The 16,927-nt window shown below is 48.7% G+C and overlaps 1 protein-coding gene across 5 annotated transcripts in view; it reads right to left on the reverse strand.

Annotated features, from left to right (window-relative positions):
• The window catches only part of LOC148443339 (uncharacterized), a 135,164-nt gene that overhangs the window by 48,151 nt on the left and 70,086 nt on the right, over positions 1-16,927 (reverse strand). For all 5 annotated transcript variants that reach the window (XM_088462959.1, XM_088462961.1, XM_088462956.1 and 2 more), the window contains one exon: positions 15,140-15,241. In XM_088462959.1, the coding sequence (XP_088319085.1) occupies positions 15,140-15,241 (102 nt within the window). The remainder of the gene's footprint in view (positions 1-15,139; positions 15,242-16,927) is intronic.

Below are 16,927 nucleotides of genomic sequence, written 5' to 3' on the forward strand. Positions count from 1 at the left end.
GCCAGCTTGTTTTGTGGGGGCCCAAACGAACCAATCATTTCAGCCACAGTTGTGTGGCAGACCCTGGCGCTGAAATGATTGATTTGTTAAAGTGTGCATGTCCTGTTTATACAACATAAGGGTGGGTGGGAGGGCCCAAGGACAATTCCATCTTGCACCTCTTTTTTTCTTTGCATTATGTACAGTTTGGGGCCTAGTTTTTCTAACTGCCATCCTGTCTGCCACTGCAGTGTCACTCCTAGATGGGTCACGTGTTTGTGCCGCCCACTCGTGTCGCTTAGCATAGTCATCCAGCTACCTCGGTGCAACCTTTTGGACATAAAAACACTATTGTGAGGTGTGAGGTGTTCAGAATAGACTGGAAATGAGTGGAAATTAAGGTTATTGAGGTTAATAATAGCATAGGAGCAGAAAAACCTACAAATTCTGTGATTTTAGCTGTTTTTATGCTTTTTTTCAAAAAAATACAGATCCAAAACACAAAACCCAGAACCCAAAACACGGAAGGGTGGTTTTGGCAAAACCAATCCAGATCCAAAACACGAAGAAAGATCCAGATCCAAAACCAAAACACAAAACACGAAAAGTGGCCGGTGCACACCCCTAGTACACACACACTCCCCTTCCAGAATACTCCTATAGTTTACGCACACATCCCCCTTCCAGGACGACCCCTATCGTGTACACGCACACATCCCCCTTCCAAAATACCCCTAGAGTGTACTAGGGGTGAGCGGGTTCGGATTTCTGAAATCCGAACCCCCCCGAGCCCCCCCCCGATCCGAGTCTGATCCGAGTCAGGCTCGACTTTTCCCGCCTGACTCGGATTCTGAAATCGAGGCAAAACGTCATCTTCCTGCCTTCCGAGTCTCGCGGGTTTTGGATCCTATATAAGGTACCCGCGTCGGCGCCATTTTCTCACTCAGCTGTGGACAGTGAAGAGGGAGGGTGGGAGTTAGGGCTGGCTGGGCTGTGTAGTGTAGTGTAGTGCAGTGTTGTGCTGCGCTGTGCTGCTGTTGTCCACTACTTCAAAGTCCATAGGGGCTGGCTGTGTTGTGCTGTGCTGCTGTTGTTAATAGGGGCTGTGTCCACTCCAAAGTCCTGTGCAGTGTCCCAGTCCTAAAGGGGTGCTGTAGTTTTGTCCAGGGGGTGCTCTGTCCATCAGGGGTGCTCCCCCCAAGTGCTAAAATAATAATTATTTTCTGTGTTTGTGAATTGTGTACGCAGTAGCCGCACGTGCATCAACAAAGTAGTGCCAAGCGTGCGCCTGTGTCATAAGTAAAGGGCCGGCTGGCTTGACCGTTAAAGGGTGCTGTAACCCCCAAAGTACACTCCAGTCCAAACCAAAAAAAAAATTATTTTCTGTGTTTGTGAATTGTGTACGCAGTAGCCGCACGTGCATCAACAAAGTAGTGCCAAGCGTGCGCCTGTGTCATAAGTAAAGGGCCGGCTGGCTTGACCGTTAAAGGGTGCTGTAACCCCCAAAGTACACTCCAGTCCAAACCAAAAAAATAATTATTTTCTGTGTTTGTGAATTGTGTACGCAGTAGCCGCACGTGCATCAACAAAGTAGTGCCAAGCGTGCGCCTGTGTTATAAGTAAAGGGCCGGCTGGCTTGACCGTTAAAGGGTGCTGTAACCCCCAAAGTACACTCCAGTCCAAACCAAAAAAAAAATTAATTTCTGTGTTTGTGAATTGTGTGCGCAGTAGCCGCACGTGCATCAACAAAGGAGCAGCGCCAAGCGTGTGCCTGTTTCCCATAAGTAAAGAGCCGGCTGGCTCATTTCTTAAAGGCTGGTGTAACCCACAAAGTGCACTACTCTCCAGCAAAAATAAAAAAATATTTTCTGTGTTTAGCCGCACGTATATATCAAATCGATATAACATAAATGGAGGACCAAACTTTCTCCGATAAAAATAAAATAGAGAAAGATCAAGAACCACTTCCTCCTAGTGCTGAAGCTGCTGCCACTAGTCATGACATAGACGATAACATGCCATCAACGTCGTCTGCCAAGGCCGATGCCCAATGTCATAATAGAGGGCACATACAATCCCAAATTACAAAGTTCAGGAAAATGACCTTGAAAAAGACATTTAAATCAGCTGAAGAGAAACATAAACTTGCCAATATGCCATTTACGACACGGAGTGGCAAGGAATGGCTAAGGTCGATCCCTAGTATGTTCATGACTAGTGGTTCAGCTTCATATGACGATGGAAGCCCTCCTCCCACTAAAAAAATCAAAAGAGTTAAGCTGGCAAAAGCACAGCGAAGAACTGTGCTTTCTAAGAAGATATCACAAATCCCCAAGGAGAGTCCAAGTGTGGTGGTGGTTGCGATGCCTGACCTTCCCAGCACTGGACGGGAAGAGGTGGCTCTTTCCACCATTTGCACGCCCCCTGCAAGTGCTGAAAGGAGCACCCACAGTCCACTTGCTGATATGCCAATTGAAGATGTCACTGTTGAAGTACAACAGGATGAGGATACTGGTGTAGCTGGCGCTGAGGAGGAGGTTGGCGAGGAGGATTCTGATGATGTGGTTTGTTTAAATCAGGCTCCGGGGGAGACAGTTGTTGTCCGTGGGATGAAAAAGCCCATCACGGTCATGCCTGGGCAGAAGACCAAACATTCCACCTCTTTGGTCTGGCAATATTTCTATCCAAATCCGGACAACAACTGTCTTGCCATATGTACCATATGTAAAGGTGAAATAAGTAGGGGGAGGGACGTCAACCACCTAGGAACATCCTCCCTTATACGGCACCTGCAGCGCGTTCATAAAAAGTTACTGTCAAGTTCAGAAACTTTGGCTAAGACCGTAAGCAGTCCAGGGACACCTAAATCCCGTTGTCCTGTTGTATCCAAGCGCCTGCAAACCACACCGTCAACTCCCTTCTCGTCAATTTCCTCCTTAGTCAGGATCGGAAGTAGTCCTGCAGGCCATGTCACTGGCATGACTGACTCTCTTATCCGGGATTCCTCCGGAGGATCCTGCATTGCTACGCCTACTGCTGCCGCTGCTGCTGTTGCTGCTGCTGGGAGTCGTTCATCATCCCAGAGAGGAAGTAGGAACACCACTACTTTTACTAAACAATTGACCCTCCAACAGTCCTTAGCGAGGAGGATGAAGTACGACAGCAGTCATCCTGAAGCAAAACGTATAATTGAGGCCTTGACTGCTATGTTGGTGTTAGACGTGCGTCCGGTATCCGCCATTAGTTCAGTGGGATTTAGACAATTGCTGGAGGTAGTGTGTCCCCGGTTCCAAATCGGGTCTAGATTCCACTTCACTAGGCAGGCGATACCGAGACTGTACAGAAACGTCAGAAAAAGTGTCCTCAGTGTCCTGAAAAATGCCGTTGTACACAATGTCCACTTAACCACGGACATGTGGACAAGTGGAACAGGGCAGACTAAGGACTATATGACTGTGACAGCCCACTGGGTAGATGTATCACCTTACGCAGCAACAGCAGCAGCGTCAACAGTAGCAGCATCTCAGAAACGCCAGCTCGTTACAAGGCAGGCTACGCTGTGTATCACCGGTTTCAGTAAGAGGCACACCGCCGACAACCTCTTAGAGAAACTGAGGGAAATCATCGCCCAGTGGCTTACCCCACTTAGACTCTCCTGGGGATTTGTGATATCTGACAACGCCACCAATATTGTGCGGGCATTACATCTGGGCAAATTCCAGCACGTCCCATGTTTTGCTCACACAATAAACTTGGTGGTGCAGAATTTTCTGAAAAGCGACAGGGGCGTGCAGGAGACGCTTTGGGTGGCCCGAAAAATTTCTGGCCACTTACGCCATTCAGCGACTGCGTGCCGAAGACTGGAGCGCCAGCAAACACTCTTGAACCTGCCCCGCCATCACCTGAAGCAAGAGGTTGTGACGCGGTGGAACTCAACCCTCTATATGCTTCAGAGGATGGAGGAGCAGCAAAAGGCCATACAAGCCTATACATCCACCTATGACATAGGCAAAGGAGGGGGTATGCACCTGACTCAAGCGCAGTGGAGAATGATTTCCGTGTTGTGCAAGGTTCTCCAGCCCTTCGAACTTGCCACACGTGAAGTCAGTTCAGACACTGCCAGCTTGAGTCAGGTCATTCCCCTCATCAGGCTTTTGCAGAAGCAGCTGGAGAAAGTGAAGGAGGAGCTAAGATGGAGCGATTCCGCTCGGCATGTGGGACTTGTGGATGAAGCCCTTCATTCGCTTTGCCAGGATTCCAGGGTGGTCAATCTGTTGAAATCAGACCACTACATTTTGGCCACAGTGCTCGATCCTAGGTTTAAAGCCTATGTGGTGTCTCTCTTTCCGGCCGACACAAGCCTGCAGAGGTGCAAAGACCTGCTGGTGAACACACTGTCAGCTGAAGTGGAACGTGACACGTCAACAGCTCCTTCTTCATTTTCTCCCGCAACTGGGGCTGCCAGGAAAAAACTTAGGTATCCTAAGCAACCCGCTGGCGGTGATGCAGGGCAGGCAGGACCAAGTTTGGACATCTGGTCCGGACTGAAGGACCTGGCAACAATTTCTGACATGTCTACTGTCACTGCATATGATACTGTCACCATTGACAGAATGGTAGAGGATTACATCGGTGACAGCATCCAAGTAGGCATGTCAGACAGTCCATACCTGTACTGGCAGGAAAAAGAGGCAATTTGGAGGCCGTTGTACAAACTGGCTCTATTTTACCTGAGTTGCCCCCCCTCCAGTGTGTACTCCGAAAGAGTGTTTAGTGCAGCCGGGAACCTTGTCAGCGAAAGGCGTAGGAGGTTGCTTCCACAGAATGTGGAGAAGATGATGTTCATCAAAATGAATTATCAGCTCTTCCAGGGAGACCAGCCTCCAGAACGTACAGAGGGACCTGTGGTGGTGGATTCCAGTGGGGACGAGTTAATACTCTGTGAGGATGAGGATGTACACAACACTGAAGAGGGTGATGAATCGGTGGATGAGGAGGATGAGGATGACATCTTGCCTCCGTAGAGCCAGTTTGTGCAGGGACAGATTAATTGCCAGCTTGTTTTGTGGGGGCCCAAACGAACCAATCATTTCAGCCACAGTTGTGTGGCAGACCCTGGCGCTGAAATGATTGGTTTGTTAAAGTGTGCATGTCCTGTTTATACAACATAAGGGTGGGTGGGAGGGCCCAAGGACAATTCCATCTTGAACCTCTTTTTTTTCTTTGCATTATGTACTGTTTGGGGCCTAGTTTTTCAAACTGCCATCCTGTCTGCCACTGCAGTATCACGCCTAGATGGGTCACGTGTTTGTGCCGCCCACTCGTGTCGCTTAGCATAGTCATCCAGCTACCTCGGTGCAACCTTTTGGACATAAAAACACTATTGTGAGGTGTGAGGTGTTCAGAATAGACTGGAAATGAGTGGAAATTAAGGTTATCGAGGTTAATAATAGCATAGGAGCAGAAAAACCTACAAATTCTGTGATTTTAGCTGTTTTTAAGCTTTTTTTCAAAATAATACCGATCCAAAACACAAAACCCAGAACCCAAAACACGGAAGGGTGGTTTTGTCAAAACCAATCCAGATCCAAAACACGAAGAAAGATCCAGATCCAAAACCAAAACACAAAACATGAAAAGTGGCCGGTGCACACCCCTAGAGTGTACACACACACTCCCCTTCCAGAATACCCCTATAGTGTACACGCACACACTCCCCTTCCAGAATAACCCTAGAGTTCACACACACTTCCCTTCAGAATACCCCTATAGTGTACGCACACACTCCCCTTCCAGAATACCCCTATAGTGTACGCACACATCCCCCTTCCAGAATACCCCTAGAGTGTACACACACACTCCCCTTCCAGAATATCCCTAGAGTGTACATACACTCCCCTTTCAGAATACCCCTATAGTGTACGCACACATCCTCCTTCCAGGACAACCCCTATAGTGTACACGCACACACTCCCATTCCAGAATACCCCTAGAGTGTACACACACTCCCCTTCCAGAATACCCCTATAGTGTACGCACAAACTCCCCTTCCAGAATACCCCTAGAGTGTACTCGCACACACTCCCCTTCCAGAATACCCCTAAAGTGTACACACACACTCCCCTTCCAGAACACCCCTATAGTGTACACACACACACCCCTTCCAGAATACCCCTAGAGTGTACACACACACACTCCCCTACAGAATACCCCTAGAGAGTACACACACACTCCCTTTCCAGAATACCCCTAGAGTGTACACACACACTCCCCTTCCAGAACACTCCTAGAGTGTACACACACTCCCCTTCCAGAATACCCCTAGAGTGTACTCACGCATTCCCCTTCCGGAATACCCCTATAGTGTACGCACACATTCCCCTTCCAGAATACCCTTAGAGTGTATGCACACACTCCCCTTCCAGAATACCCCTATAGTGTACGCACACATCCCCCTTCCAGGACGACTCCTATAGTGTACACGCACACACTCCCCTTCCAGAATACCCCTAGAGTGTACACACACTCCCCTTCCAGAATACCCCTATAGTTTACGCACACATCCCCCTTCCAGGATGACCCCTATCGTATACACGCATACATCCCCCATCCAAAATACCCCTAGAGTGTACACACACACTCCCCTTCCAGAATACCCCTAGAGTTTACGCACACATCCCCTTTCCAGAATACCCCTATAGTGTACGCACACACTCCCCTTCCAGAATACCCCTATAGTGTACGCGCGCACACTCCCCTTCCAGAATACCCCTATAGTGTACGCACACACTCCCCTTCCAGAATACCCCTATAGTGTACGCACAAATTCCCCTTCCAGAATACCCCTAGAGAGTATGCACACACTCCCCTTCCAGAATACCCCTAGAGTGTACACACACACTCCCCTTCCAGAATATCCCTAGAGTGTACACACTCCCCTTTCAGAATACCCCTAGAGTGTACACACACTTCCCTTCCAGAATACCCCTAGAGTGTACACACACACTCCCCTTCCAGAATACCCCTAGAATGTACACACACACTCCCCTTCCGGAATACTCCTATAGTGTATGCACACACTCACCTTCCAGAATACTCCTATAGTGTATGCACACATCCCCCTTCCTGAATACCCCTAGAGTGTACACACACACTCCCCTTCCAGAATACCCCTAGAGTGTACACACACACTCCCCTTCCAGAATACCCCTAGAGTGTACACACACACTCCCCTTCCAGAATACTCCTATAGTGTACGCACACATCCCCCTTCCAGGACGACCCCTATCGTGTACACGCACACATCCCCCTTCCAAAATACCCCTAGAGTGTACTAGGGGTGAGCGGGTTCGGATTTCTGAAATCCGAACCCCCCCGAGCCCCCCCCGATCCGAGTCTGATCCGAGTCAGGCTCGACTTTTCCCGCCTGACTCGGATTCTGAAATCGAGGCAAAACGTCATCTTCCTGCCTTCCGAGTCTCGCGGGTTTTGGATCCTATATAAGGTACCCGCGTCGGCGCCATTTTCTCACTCAGCTGTGGACAGTGAAGAGGGAGGGTGGGAGTTAGGGCTGGCTGGGCTGTGTAGTGTAGTGTAGTGCAGTGTTGTGCTGCGCTGTGCTGCTGTTGTCCACTACTTCAAAGTCCATAGGGGCTGGCTGTGTTGTGCTGTGCTGCTGTTGTTAATAGGGGCTGTGTCCACTCCAAAGTCCTGTGCAGTGTCCCAGTCCTAAAGGGGTGCTGTAGTGTTGTCCAGGGGGTGCTCTGTCCATCAGGGGTGCTCCCCCCAAGTGCTAAAAAAATAATATTTTTTTGTGTTTGTGAATTGTGTGCGCAGTAGCCGCACGTGCATCAACAAAGTAGTGCCAAGCATGCGCCTGTGTCATAAGTAAAGGGCCAGCTGGCTTGACCGTTAAAAGGTGCTGTAACCCCCAAAGTACACTCCAGTCCAAACCAAAAAAAAAATTATTTTCTGTGTTTGTGAATTGTGTACGCAGTAGCCGCACGTGCATCAACAAAGTAGTGCCAAGCGTGCGCCTGTGTCATAAGTAAAGGGCCGGCTGGCTTGACCGTTAAAGGGTGCTGTAACCCCCAAAGTACACTCCAGTCCAAACCCAAAAAAAAATTATTTTCTGTGTTTGTGAATTGTGTACGCAGTAGCCGCACGTGCATCAACAAAGTAGTGCCAAGCGTGCGCCTGTGTCATAAGTAAAGGGCCGGCTGGCTTGACCGTTAAAGGGTGCTGTAACCCCCAAAGTACACTCCAGTCCAAACCAAAAAAAAAATTATTTTCTGTGTTTGTGAATTGTGTACGCAGTAGCCGCACGTGCATCAACAAAGTAGTGCCAAGCGTGCGCCTGTGTCATAAGTAAAGGGCCGGCTGGCTTGACCGTTAAAGGGTGCTGTAACCCCCAAAGTACACTCCAGTCCAAACCAAAAAAATAATTATTTTCTGTGTTTGTGAATTGTGTACGCAGTAGCCGCACGTGCATCAACAAATTAGTGCCAAGCGTGCGCCTGTGTTATAAGTAAAGGGCCGGCTGGCTTGACCGTGAAAGGGTGCTGTAACCCCCAAAGTACACTCCAGTCCAAACCAAAAAAAAAATTAATTTCTGTGTTTGTGAATTGTGTGCGCAGTAGCCGCACGTGCATCAACAAAGGAGCAGCGCCAAGCGTGTGCCTGTTTCCCATAAGTAAAGAGCCGGCTGGCTCATTTCTTAAAGGCTGGTGTAACCCACAAAGTGCACTACTCTCCAGCAAAAATAAAAAAATATTTTCTGTGTTTAGCCGCACGTATATATCAAATCGATATAACATAAATGGAGGACCAAACTTTCTCCGATAAAAATAAAATAGAGAAAGATCAAGAACCACTTCCTCCTAGTGCTGAAGCTGCTGCCACTAGTCATGACATAGACGATAACATGCCATCAACGTCGTCTGCCAAGGCCGATGCCCAATGTCATAATAGAGGGCACATACAATCCCAAATGACAAAGTTCAGGAAAATGACCTTGAAAAAGACATTTAAATCAGCTGAAGAGAAACATAAACTTGCCAATATGCCATTTACGACACGGAGTGGCAAGGAATGGCTAAGGTCGATCCCTAGTATGTTCATGACTAGTGGTTCAGCTTCATATGACGATGGAAGCCCTCCTCCCACTAAAAAAATCAAAAGAGTTAAGCTGGCAAAAGCACAGCGAAGAACTGTGCTTTCTAAGAAGATATCACAAATCCCCAAGGAGAGTCCAAGTGTGGTGGTGGTTGCGATGCCTGACCTTCCCAGCACTGGACGGGAAGAGGTGGCTCTTTCCACCATTTGCACGCCCCCTGCAAGTGCTGAAAGGAGCACCCACAGTCCGCTTGCTGATATGCCAATTGAAGATGTCACTGTTGAAGTACAACAGGATGAGGATACTGGTGTAGCTGGCGCTGAGGAGGAGGTTGGCGAGGAGGATTCTGATGATGTGGTTTGTTTAAATCAGGCTCCGGGGGAGACAGTTGTTGTCCGTGGGATGAAAAAGCCCATCACGGTCATGCCTGGGCAGAAGACCAAACATTCCACCTCTTTGGTCTGGCAATATTTCTATCCAAATCCGGACAACAACTGTCTTGCCATATGTACCATATGTAAAGGTGAAATAAGTAGGGGGAGGGACGTCAACCACCTAGGAACATCCTCCCTTATACGGCACCTGCAGCGCGTTCATAAAAAGTTACTGTCAAGTTCAGAAACTTTGGCTAAGACCGTAAGCAGTCCAGGGACACCTAAATCCCGTTGTCCTGTTGTATCCAAGCGCCTGCAAACCACACCGTCAACTCCCTTCTCGTCAATTTCCTCCTTAGTCAGGATCGGAAGTAGTCCTGCAGGCCATGTCACTGGCATGACTGACTCTCTTATCCGGGATTCCTCCGGAGGATCCTGCATTGCTACGCCTACTGCTGCCGCTGCTGCTGTTGCTGCTGCTGTTGCTGCTGCTGGGAGTCGTTCATCATCCCAGAGAGGAAGTAGGAACACCACTACTTTTACTAAACAATTGACCCTCCAACAGTCCTTAGCGAGGAGGATGAAGTACGACAGCAGTCATCCTGAAGCAAAACGTATAATTGAGGCCTTGACTGCTATGTTGGTGTTAGACGTGCGTCCGGTATCCGCCATTAGTGCAGTGGGATTTAGACAATTGCTGGAGGTAGTGTGTCCCCGGTTCCAAATCCCGTCTAGATTCCACTTCACTAGGCAGGCGATACCGAGACTGTACAGAAACGTCAGAAAAAGTGTCCTCAGTGTCCTGAAAAATGCCGTTGTACACAATGTCCACTTAACCACGGACATGTGGACAAGTGGAACAGGGCAGACTAAGGACTATATGACTGTGACAGCCCACTGGGTAGATGTATCACCTTACGCAGCAACAGCAGCAGCGTCAACAGTAGCAGCATCTCAGAAACACCAGCTCGTTACAAGGCAGGCTACGCTGTGTATCACCGGTTTCAGTAAGAGGCACACCGCCGACAACCTCTTAGAGAAACTGAGGGAAATCATCGCCCAGTGGCTTACCCCACTTAGACTCTCCTGGGGATTTGTGATATCTGACAACGCCACCAATATTGTGCGGGCATTACATCTGGGCAAATTCCAGCACGTCCCCATGTTTTGCTCACACAATAAAATTGGTGGTGCAGAATTTTCTGAAAAGCGACAGGGGCGTGCAGGAGACGCTTTGGGTGGCCCGAAAAATTTCTGGCCACTTACGCCATTCAGCGACTGCGTGCCAAAGACTGGAGCACCAGCAAACACTCTTGAACCTGCCCCGCCATCACCTGAAGCAAGAGGTTGTGACGCGGTGGAACTCAACCCTCTATATGCTTCAGAGGATGGAGGAGCAGCAAAAGGCCATACAAGCCTATACATCCACCTATGACATAGGCAAAGGAGGGGGTATGCACCTGACTCAAGCGCAGTGGAGAATGATTTCCGTGTTGTGCAAGGTTCTCCAGCCCTTCGAACTTGCCACACGTGAAGTCAGTTCAGACACTGCCAGCTTGAGTCAGGTCATTCCCCTCATCAGGCTTTTGCAGAAGCAGCTGGAGAAAGTGAAGGAGGAGCTAAGATGGAGCGATTCCGCTCGGCATGTGGGACTTGTGGATGAAGCCCTTCATTCGCTTTGCCAGGATTCCAGGGTGGTCAATCTGTTGAAATCAGACCACTACATTTTGGCCACAGTGCTCGATCCTAGGTTTAAAGCCTATGTGGTGTCTCTCTTTCCGGCCGACACAAGCCTGCAGAGGTGCAAAGACCTGCTGGTGAACACACTGTCAGCTGAAGAGGAACGTGACACGTCAACAGCTCCTTCTTCATTTTCTCCCGCAACTGGGGCTGCCAGGAAAAAACTTAGGTATCCTAAGCAACCCGCTGGCGGTGATGCAGGGCAGGCAGGACCAAGTTTGGACATCTGGTCCGGACTGAAGGACCTGGCAACAATTTCTGACATGTCTACTGTCACTGCATATGATACTGTCACCATTGACAGAATGGTAGAGGATTACATCGGTGACAGCATCCAAGTAGGCATGTCAGACAGTCCATACCTGTACTGGCAGGAAAAAGAGGCAATTTGGAGGCCCCTGTACAAACTGGCTCTATTTTACCTGAGTTGCCCCCCCTCCAGTGTGTACTCCGAAAGAGTGTTTAGTGCAGCCGGGAACCTTGTCAGCGAAAGGCGTAGGAGGTTGCTTCCACAGAATGTGGAGAAGATGATGTTCATCAAAATGAATTATCAGCTCTTCCAGGGAGACCAGCCTCCAGAACGTACAGAGGGACCTGTGGTGGTGGATTCCAGTGGGGACGAGTTAATACTCTGTGAGGATGAGGATGTACACAACACTGAAGAGGGTGATGAATCGGTGGATGAGGAGGATGAGGATGACATCTTGCCTCCGTAGAGCCAGTTTGTGCAGGGACAGATTAATTGCCAGCTTGTTTTGTGGGGGCCCAAACGAACCAATCATTTCAGCCACAGTTGTGTGGCAGACCCTGGCGCTGAAATGATTGGTTTGTTAAAGTGTGCATGTCCTGTTTATACAACATAAGGGTGGGTGGGAGGGCCCAAGGACAATTCCATCTTGCACCTCTTTTTTTTCTTTGCATTATGTACTGTTTGGGGCCTAGTTTTTCAAACTGCCATCCTGTCTGCCACTGCAGTATCACGCCTAGATGGGTCACGTGTTTGTGCCGCCCACTCGTGTCGCTTAGCATAGTCATCCAGCTACCTCGGTGCAACCTTTTGGACATAAAAACACTATTGTGAGGTGTGAGGTGTTCAGAATAGACTGGAAATGAGTGGAAATTAAGGTTATCGAGGTTAATAATAGCATAGGAGCAGAAAAACCTACAAATTCTGTGATTTTAGCTGTTTTTAAGCTTTTTTTCAAAATAATACCGATCCAAAACACAAAACCCAGAACCCAAAACACGGAAGGGTGGTTTTGTCAAAACCAATCCAGATCCAAAACACGAAGAAAGATCCAGATCCAAAACCAAAACACAAAACACGAAAAGTGGCCGGTGCACACCCCTAGAGTGTACACACACACTCCCCTTCCAGAATACCCCTATAGTGTACACGCACACACTCCCCTTCCAGAATAACCCTAGAGTTCACACACACTTCCCTTCCAGAATACCCCTATAGTGTACGCACACACTCCCCTTCCAGAATACCCCTATAGTGTACGCACACATCCCCCTTCCAGAATACCCCTAGAGTGTACACACACACTCCCCTTCCAGAATATCCCTAGAGTGTACACACACTCCCCTTTCAGAATACCCCTATAGTGTACGCACACATCCCCCTTCCAGGACGACCCCTATAGTGTACACGCACACACTCCCCTTCCAGAATACCCCTAGAGTGTACACACACTCCCCTTCCAGAATACCCCTATAGTGTACGCACACACTCCCCTTCCAGAATACCCCTAGAGTGTACTCGCACACACTCCCCTTCCAGAATACCCCTAAAGTGTACACACACACTCCCCTTCCAGAACACCCCTATAGTGTACACACACACCCCTTCCAGAATACCCCTAGAGTGTACACACACACACTCCCCTACAGAATACCCCTAGAGAGTACACACACACTCCCTTTCCAGAATACCCCTAGAGTGTACACACACACTCCCCTTCCAGAATACTCCTAGAGTGTACACACACTCCCCTTCCAGAATACCCCTAGAGTGTACTCACGCATTCCCCTTCCGGAATACCCCTATAGTGTACGCACACATTCCCCTTCCAGAATACCCTTAGAGTGTATGCACACACTCCCCTTCCAGAATACCCCTATAGTGTACGCACACATCCCCCTTCCAGGACGACTCCTATAGTGTACACGCACACACTCCCCTTCCAGAATACCCCTAGAGTGTACACACACTCCCCTTCCAGAATACCCCTATAGTGTACGCACACACTCCCCTTCCAGAATACACCTATAGTGTACGCACACACTCCGTTTCCAGAATATTCCTAGAGTGTACACACACACTCCCCTTCCTGAATACCCCTAGAGCGTACGCACACACTCCCCTTCCAGAATACCCCTAGAGTGTACTCGCACACACTCCCCTTCCAGAATACCCCTAAAGTGTACACACACACTCCCCTTCCAGAACACCCCTATAGTGTACACACACACCCCTTCCAGAATACCCCTAGAGTGTACACACACACACTCCCCTACAGAATACCCCTAGAGAGTACACACACACTCCCTTTCCAGAATACCCCTAGAGTGTACACACACACTCCCCTTCCAGAATACTCCTAGAGTGTACACACACTCCCCTTCCAGAATACCCCTAGAGTGTACTCACGCATTCCCCTTCCGGAATACCCCTATAGTGTACGCACACATTCCCCTTCCAGAATACCCTTAGAGTGTATGCACACACTCCCCTTCCAGAATACCCCTATAGTGTACGCACACATCCCCCTTCCAGGACGACTCCTATAGTGTACACGCACACACTCCCCTTCCAGAATACCCCTAGAGTGTACACACACTCCCCTTCCAGAATACCCCTATAGTGTACGCACACACTCCCCTTCCAGAATACACCTATAGTGTACGCACACACTCCGTTTCCAGAATATTCCTAGAGTGTACACACACACTCCCCTTCCTGAATACCCCTAGAGCGTACGCACACACTCCCCTTCCAGAATACCCCTAGAGTGTACACACACACACTCCCCTTCCAGAATACCCCTAGAGTGTACACACACACTCTCCTTCCAGAATACCCCTATAGTGTACGCACACACTCCCCTTCCAGAATACCCCTAGAGTGTACACACACACTCCCCTTCCAGAATACTCCTAGAGTGTACACACACTCCCCTTCCAGAATACCCCTAGAATGTACACACACTCCCCTTCCAGAATACCCCTATAGTGTATGCACACATCCCCCTTCCAGGACGACCCCTATAGTGTACACACACTCCCCTTCCAGAATACCCCTAGAGTGTACACACACACTCCCCTTCCAGAATACCCCTAGAGTGTACACACACACTCCCCTTCCAGAATACCCCTAGAGTGTACACACACTCCCCTTCCAGAATACCCCTAGAGTGTACACACACTCCCCTTCCAGAATACCCCTATAGTGTACGCACACATCCCCCTTCCAGGACGACCCCTATAGTGTACACGCACACACTCCCCTTCCAGAATACCCCTAGAGTTTACACACACTCCCCTTCCAGAATACCCCTAGAGTTTACACACACTCCCCTTCCAGAATACCCTATAGTGTACACATACACACTCCCCTTCCAGAATACCCCTATAGTGTACGCACACCCACCCCTTCCAGAATACCCCTATAGTGTACGCACACCCACCCCTTCCAGAATACCCCTATAGTGTACGCACACCCACCCCTTCCAGAATACCCCTATAGTGTATGCACACACTTCCCTGCCAGGATGAGCCCTGTACAATGAGCGGTTATTATAACCTCACCACACCGTAGATCCCCGTTACACCGCTCTCTGTTGCCCTCAGTGTGATAAGTAGTATTTTTAGGAATCATATGGTTTATCCGTGTTTTCCGCCCTCGTCCCCCATGCCGATTGCTTACACTGACTGATGTTTTAGCTCCACAGCAGCTGAGGCAGCGATATTCCAGCCCAGTCTCCGGGTCTATTGGTGGGGGAGAGGCCTCTTCTACCTTCCCAGCGACCTGCACAATACATGGGAATTACGTTATACAATGGTTTCCAGTGAGAGATACCTTTCTGTGTGTGTTTGTCTACTGAGTACCGGTAACCGGCCGGGGTGAGGTGATAAGACCCCGTCTGCACCTCCCACCCTCCTTCCCCTGCATTGTAATATCCTCGCATTAGTGATGCAAATAAGATTCAGATTTTGTGAAAAAGTCTCTGGTGGAACATTTGGCAGTGATAAGAGTGCATGGTGCACTATGCAGGGCTATTTGGGGATGGGTGTATGTGGACACATCTGTACATTACGGCCCTATACTGTATAATCAGTACCAGCTGATGTGGCCGGTTTCACCTGGGTAGACCTTAGAAATTTACTGTTTCCATCCTTCACCTCTATAGTAATGCATCCCCTCCCTCACTGCTATAGTAATACATTCCCCTCTGGCACCTGTGTACTAACATATTCCACTCCCTCACCTGTGTAGTAAGTAACACATTCCCTCCCTCACCCGTGTAGTAACACATTCCCTCCCTGTCTACCCCATATGTGTCATGCCTGTTTGTCTGCCCTTCATTTTAGAATGTAAGCTGTCACGAGCAGGGCCCTCTTCCCTCATGCTTACTCCCCACAAGGGCATCTAATACTTGACTGCTGACTCCCTGCTGCTTATTCTGAGTGTTAGAATTGCTAATGCAGCAATGTGTATAAACCATGTACTTTGTAAGGCAGTGCTGGACACTTGTGGCGCCATTTAAAAAAAGGATAATAATAATAATTTCCTTCCCTCAACTCTATAGTAACACATTCCCCTCTCACTGCTGTTGTAACACATTCCCCTCCCTCATATGTGTGGTAACACATACCCCTCTCTCACCTGTGTAATAACACATCCCCCTCCTTTACCTGTGTAGTAACACATTTCCCTCCCTTTCCTCTGTAGTAACACATCCCCTTCCGTCACCTCAATAGCAACACATTCCCCTCCCTCATCTGTGCTGTGTAACACATTCCCTTCCCTCATCTGTATAGTAACACATTCCCCTCACCTCTATAGTAACACCTTCCCTTCTCACTGCTGTTGTAACACATTCCCCTCCCTCACCTGTGTAGTAACACATTCCCCTCCCACACCTGTGTAATATATTCCCTTCCCTCACCTTTATAATAACATCCCCTTCCTATACATGTGTAGTACACATTTGCTTCCCTCACCTCTATAGTAACACATTCCTCTCCCTCACCTCTATAGTAACACATTCCACTCTCACTGCTGTTGTAACACATTCCCTTCCCTCACTTGTGTTGTAACACATTTCCCTCACCTCTATAATAACACATTTCCCTCCCTCACCTCTATAATAACACATTTCCCTCCAATCACCTCTATAATAAACACATCACTCTCCCTCACATCTACAGTAACACATTCCCCTCCCTCATCTGTTAGTAACACATTCTCCTCCTTCACCAATATAGTAACACATTTTCCTCTCTCATCTGTGTAGTAACACATTCTCCTCCTTCACCAATATAGTAACACATTTTCCTCTCTCATCTGTGTAGTAACACATTCCTTCCCTCGCCTCTATAGTAAAACATTCCCCTCTCACTGCTGTTGTAAAAATTTTCCTCCATCACCTGTGTAGATACACATTTTCCTCTCTCACCTCTGTAGTAACACATTGCTTCCCTCACACCTGTA

Source organism: Taudactylus pleione, unplaced genomic scaffold (genome assembly GCF_031769625.1).
Source record: "Taudactylus pleione unplaced genomic scaffold, aTauple2 ptg001297l, whole genome shotgun sequence".
NCBI lineage: Eukaryota > Metazoa > Chordata > Amphibia > Anura > Myobatrachidae > Taudactylus > Taudactylus pleione.